The sequence below is a fragment of the Haematobia irritans genome, chromosome 1 (assembly GCF_050003625.1).
Source record: "Haematobia irritans isolate KBUSLIRL chromosome 1, ASM5000362v1, whole genome shotgun sequence".
NCBI classification, from domain to species: Eukaryota; Metazoa; Arthropoda; class Insecta; order Diptera; family Muscidae; genus Haematobia; species Haematobia irritans.
Genome location: NC_134397.1, coordinates 128,231,096 through 128,237,647, shown reverse-complemented (window position 1 = coordinate 128,237,647; position 6,552 = coordinate 128,231,096). Strand labels below are relative to the sequence as shown.

Below are 6,552 nucleotides of genomic sequence, written 5' to 3'. Positions count from 1 at the left end.
ATCTCCTTAAATGTGCGTCCTAGAGCGAAAAGGACTTTAATTCGTGACCACCCCCAAAAAATTGGAAAATCCACCCAAAACCTAAAAAAAATTAAATTGTTATATGAAAAACTTCTTTTGCCCATATCTCCTTAAATATGCGTCCTAGAGCGAAAAGGACTTTAATTCGTGACCACCCTCACAAAATTGAAAAATTCACCCAAAACCTAAAAAAAATTAAAATTTTTATATGAAAAACTTCTTTTGCCCATATCTCCTTAAATATGCGTCCTAGAGCGAAAAGGACTTTAATTCGTGACCACCCTCCAAAAATTGAAAAATCCACCCAAAACCTAAAAAAATTGAAATTTTTATATGAAAAACTTCTTTTGCCCATATTTCCTTAAATATGCGTCCTAGAGCGAAAAGGACTTTAATTCGTGACCACCCTCAAAAAATTGAAAATTTCACCCAAAACCTAAAAAAAATTAAAATTTTTATATGAAAAACTTCTTTTGCCCATATCTCCTTAAATATGCGTCCTAGAGCGAAAAGGACTTTAATTCGTGACCAGCCTCAAAAAATTGAAAAATCCACCCAAAACCTAAAAAAATTAAAATTTTTATATGAAAAACTTCTTTTGCCCATATCTCCTTAAATATGCGTCCTAGAGCGAAAAGGACTTTAATCCGTGACCACCCTCAAAAAATTGAAAAATCCACCCAAAACCTAAAAAAATTAAAATTTTTATATGAAAAACTTCTTTTGCCCATATCTCCTTAAATATGCGTCCTAGAGCGAAAAGGACTTTAATTCGTGACCACCCTCAAAAAATTGAAAAATCCACCCAAAACCTAAAAAAAATAAAATTTTTATATGAAAAACTTCTTTTGCCCATATCTCCTTAAATATGCGTCCTAGAGCGAAAAGGACTTTAATTCGTGACCACCCTCAAAAATTGAAAAATCCACCCAAAACCTAAAAAAAAAAAAAATTTTTATATGAAAAACTTCTTTTGCCCATATCTCCTTAAATATGCGTCCTAGAGCAAAAAGGACTTTAATTCGTGACCACCCTCAAAAAATTGAAAAATCCACCCAAAACCTAAAAAAATTGAAATTTTTATATGAAAAACTTCTTTTGCCCATATTGTAACGACTCGTTGTATGCTTGATACAAGACTGACCCTCCTTTATTCATATTTTCTCTTCTTAAGTCTAACATTTGTCATCTTATATGTAAAGTAGCCGGTACTTTTCGATAAAATATTCAAGCATACCTTGAATGTTTTATCGATTTTATATATGTATTATCGGTGTCTACGCATTCGTTACAAAATAATTACAGTATAAATTTAGTAATAGATTATCTTTACAATAAAAACCATTTTACAATTCGGCCATTCTGACACTAAGGATCTCCTGATCCTTTTGAAATATTCGACAAAAAAATATATCGTGTTTATTTTTACTTAAAATATTACATTACAATATTTCAGTTTTTATCATTGATCGCGTCATCTCTAATATTGTCATGACTGCTTTCGTTAGATTTCGAATTTTGTTTTTTATTGAACTTAATATTTTCCTTAAGCCAGGGTTTAATGTTAGATACAGCCCAAACACCTTTGTATGGTATTTGGGTTTGTTGGAAACCTTCGACGTCTTCTAAAAGATATCTATCATTTTCGAGAATCTTTGTAATTTTGTATGGACCCCTATATCTTGGAATAAGTTTACTTGATCCACCAGTATCTGTATTAAAATTCTTTATCATTACATATTCTCCTATCTCATACTTAGAAGGGGGTCGACGTCTCGAGTTCACATATGCCTTATTATAATTCTGAGACCGATTCTGATGCATTTCGGCTTGTAACCTTGTATACTCCCTATCTACATCATGCCTAACCTCTTCTTCTATCACATTTTCTCTTAAAGTATCCAAAACATTGCCTCTTTGGTTAGTGCCGAAGAGCATAACGCTAGGGTGTTCCCTAATTGAGCTTTGCATCGTATTGTTCAATGTGAATTCAACTGTCTCTAATGTTTTATCCCAGTGAACTCCATTCTCCTCGTCAACTAGTTTTGAAATCATAGGACCCAAACTCCTATTAACGCGCTCAACCTGACCATTTGCTTCCGGAGATCCCGTAGCGATTTTCACATGTTTCACATTATTTTCACTCAAAAAATTCTCAAATTCGTGCGATGTGAAACAAGAACCCCTATCAGATATTATACACCTGGGGCGGCTGTAATAACGAAAATATTCTTTAAGTGCAACTATCGCCTCCTTAGAACTAGTCGTCTTCGTCGAATATAACTTAACTAACTTTGTGTAGGCATCGATTACAACCAAAATATGTCTCTTCGTTGTGTGCTTATCATTAATCGGACCATAGTGGTCGATGTGAACGACTTCGAATGGAACACTTCCCTTTGGAATTGAATGCAAAAATCCTTCGCTTTTACCATATTTCGGAGAAAATGCCACGCACTTAAGACAATTACCGATATGTGCAACCGTTTTTTCCTTAATTTTCGGGAACCAATAATTTTTCGAAATCAGATCGATTACCTTTTCTACACCAACATGACCCATTTCGTCATGGTATTTATAGAGGACGTGTTGTTCCATGGTCTCTGGCACACAGAAGAGTATTCGATTCCCTTTCTTCCTGTAAATTAATCCATTTCTCATTTCGTATAGATCATGCTCTTCCCGTTCCAAACTTCTCCTAATCTCATTCAGTCTTTCATCTCTCCCCTGGCAAATAATAAGATTTTCCTCGAAGGTGTTCGTTTCGATCACTAGAACATTGAAGTTTCTGCTAAGAGAATCTACGTGCATCATCCTTTTCCCCGACCTATGTTCCAAGACGTAATCAAAATTCTGGAGCTCGAGAGCCCACCGCGCTATTCTGGGATTGAGTTCCTTTTTATTAAGCGTCAAGGTCAAGGCATTGCAATCCGTAACTATTTTGAATGTTATACCATGTAAATAAACCCTGAAACGTTTCAAAGCGTATACGATTGATAGGGTTTCTAACTCGAAACTATGGTATTTCGACTCCGTTGGAGTAGTCCTCTTCGAAAAGTAGAATATTGGGTGGAAAAAATTATCCTTCTTCCTTTGCATAAGTATGGCCCCAAAGCCGAGTGAGCTAGCATCACAGTGTAGCTCGGTTTGGTCTCTGGGGTCATAAATCGCCAAAATGGGAGCTTCTATCAACATATTTTTTAACTGTTCGAAACACCTAAGTTCCTTTGGGCCAAATGTAAATTTCGAGTTCTTTCGTGTTAAGTCATATAAGGGTGTGGCTATTATAGAAAAATTTTGTATAAATCTACGAAAATATGAACAGAGACCAATAAAACTTTGGACTTCGTGGACCTTGGTTGGTATTGGAAAGTTCCTTACCGCCTCTATGCCCCTATCATCCGCCTTTATTCCATTGCCCGTAATAGTATATCCCAAATATTTTACCTCATTCAACAAGAATTCACATTTGTCCTCTCTAAGTTCTAGCTTATTCTCCACTAACCGTTTAAAAATCTCTTCTAAAATTCGAAAATGTTCATCCATATCCATAGTCGCAACTAAAATGTCATCTAAATATATCGTAACGTTTCCAGACCTAATCATATCCATAAAAATGGTACTAATAAATCTTTGGAAAGTAGATGGGGCGTTTTTAAGGCCAAATGGCATACGCAAAAATTCATATTGTCCTAAAGGGGTGGTGAAAGACGTGTACTTAATTGAATCCTCGTGCATAAACACATGATAAAATCCGTTCTTTAAGTCTAGTTTAGAAAAAATTTTCTTATTCACCAGCCTATCTAATAAATCGTCGATAAGCGGGATCGGAAAGTTATCTTTTGTGGTGACTTTGTTCAACTTGCGAAAGTCAACGCACATTCTTGTCTCGCCAGTCTTTTTCTTGACTAACACAATTGGAGAAACGAATTCAGAAATACTGCTGCGTATGTAGCCCTTTTGCAAATACCCGTCTAATATTTCCTGCAATGTATTTCTTTCCACATAAGAAAGCCTCCTAGGTGGACAGTTAAATGGTTTAGTGTCGTTCAAATTGAGAACCATTTCGCATCTCGTTTTCGGTTCAACTGGTCTCCGAGGAGAAACATAACAATCGTGAAATATCCGCATGAGATGATCTCTGATTCTAAAATCTACATTCTCTGCGATAATGAAATCATTCCCAATGTTAACATCGTATTCTATCATTAAAACCTGGCTTTCAAAATCTCCATCTTCTTTTGAAACATTTTTCACATTATTTCCATCTTCGAATATATGTTTTCTACTTAAAGGTATACTACTTAAAATATCATAAGATTGAAGATTTTTAGTCGATGGAATCAATTCTAGTTTATCATCAATTACATTGCTTACACTTTGTGTACTAGAGTTAGTTAAAACTAGTTTAGCATCGCTTGCCTTTAAAAAATCTCTACCCAGAACAACAGGAAAGCCCATAGAATTATTTGAAACAATGTGCAGCTCAATATTTATATTTTTTTCATTTATTAAAATGTAACCAAAAATCTTTCCAAGAATGTTAAGTTTGCTGTGATTTACACCAAAATAAAAATTATCAAATATTTCACATCTAACCGCACTTGAAGGAATATATGAATCTTTAATTAGACTTATGGGGCTTCCTGAGTCTAAGAGACATTCTGCGAAAAAACTTATATTAGCATTAGAATTTAAAGTAATACATAAAAATCTTACATATTCATTAGTCTGGGGTTTATTCAAAACACTTTTCTTATATTGACTGCAATCTTTGGCCATATGTCCAAATTGTCCACAAGCATAACAGGATCCAGTCTCACGTCGTGGTTTGCGGCACTCTGCTGCTATATGACCCGAACAGTTGCAATTGAAACATTTCATTGGAGTACTGCCTTTACTAGTACCAGTAGTATTTTCTGCTTGGGAACGCGACAAACTCTGTCTAGGTTGCTGTTCGATATTTTTAAATGTTTGAAAAAAATCTTCCTTAGATTTGTAATTTTGTAATTTGGCTTGAGTACGTAATTGGAGATTGGAAATTCCTTCTACCAGATATTCCAAGAGCTCATCGTCTTGCATTCGCAGAGGGTTTGACAAAATTACTTTCGCATTAAAGTAATCGACAAACTTTTCATTGTATTTCCATTTTCTATCTTCGAAATTTCGACGAGCAATTATTCGGTTTTCTTTAACGTCAAACATGTCTTTCATTTGTTGCATAAGGTCATCTACAGATAAATCAAGGTAGTGCGGTTTCGAGTAAAGCCAGTCCTTAGCATTGCCTTCTAACTTAGAGCAAATTAACGCACGAAGATTTTTTTCTGAAACATCATATGTGTTTCTAATGCTGTTTAATTGTGCAAACCATGTTTTAAATTCTGGACCACCACTACATTGAGGTAAAAGTTCTTTTAGGGTGGTAAGGGGAATATCGACTTCATTTCTCCCCATTATTGGAGATCTAGTTTTGTTTAGCAACATATTTTCTCGAATCAACAAATCACGTTCCTTCTTTAAAATATTCAACTCTCTTAGCAGCAATTGTTTCTCTTTGTCATCTGTCAATCCAAGATTGATGTCGTTTCCAACCGCTTCGTTTAGTCTTTGCATTGTTTCATTTCCATCATTGTTCTGTTCGTTGTACACTCTTTCATTTACATTGTTTACATTTCCATTGTGCATAATATTTCCGTTGTTCTCTTCTAAATTCATATTCTTTTCTCTTAAATTTGCATCACTTTTAAGTTCTGTTCTGTCCCCTTTTTCGGTTTGAGACTTCAATTCGTTATCGTCGTTGTTGTAGGCAACTTTGTCTCTGATTTCTTTGCTACTCTTTTCGTCATCGGTATCCACCTGTTGTTGCGTGCTGCTTTCTTTGTTGTTGCGTACTGCTTTATTTTCGTACTCTGCAACTAAAGTAACGGTATCGAGATCAATCAAAGTTTGTTGGTTTTTCGTTGCTTCATTATTAGCGTCAATACATGTTTGCAATTCTTCGACGACTAAAGTAACGGATTTAGGATCAACCACACCTTTTTGGGTTTTTGTTGTTTCATTAATAGCGTCAATGCATATTTGCAGCTCTCCGGACGGTATATTATTTAGTCTCGAAACTAATGTTGCCTTTGTTCCATTTGATGGTAGGTTTAATTTTTCACAATAAAGTTTTAATTGTTGCAAAGTATGTTCCTCGGCCACAATCATATTTTAATTTGTTTTCACTAAAACAGGCGTGACCAACCACTTCTGAAATTGTAACGACTCGTTGTATGCTTGATACAAGACTGACCCTCCTTTATTCATATTTTCTCTTCTTAAGTCTAACATTTGTCATCTTATATGTAAAGTAGCCGGTACTTTTCGATAAAATATTCAAGCATACCTTGAATGTTTTATCGATTTTATATATGTATTATCGGTGTCTACGCATTCGTTACAAAATAATTACAGTATAAATTTAGTAATAGATTATCTTTACAATAAAAACCATTTTACAATATCTTCTTAAATATGCGTCCTAGAGCGAAA

General features: G+C 34.7%; 1 protein-coding gene across 1 annotated transcript; it reads right to left on the bottom strand.

Annotated features, from left to right (window-relative positions):
* Positions 1 to 4,507: 4,507 nt before the first annotated feature.
* On the bottom strand, positions 4,508 to 6,301 carry LOC142241897 (uncharacterized). The gene is made up of 2 exons (XM_075313737.1): positions 4,741 to 6,301; positions 4,508 to 4,685 (listed from the first exon to the last, which is right to left on the bottom strand). The coding sequence occupies exons 1-2, from the start codon at positions 6,226 to 6,228 to the stop codon at positions 4,674 to 4,676; spliced, it is 1,500 nt and encodes a 499-aa protein (XP_075169852.1). The 5' UTR covers positions 6,229 to 6,301; the 3' UTR covers positions 4,508 to 4,673.
* Positions 6,302 to 6,552: the final 251 nt, after the last annotated feature.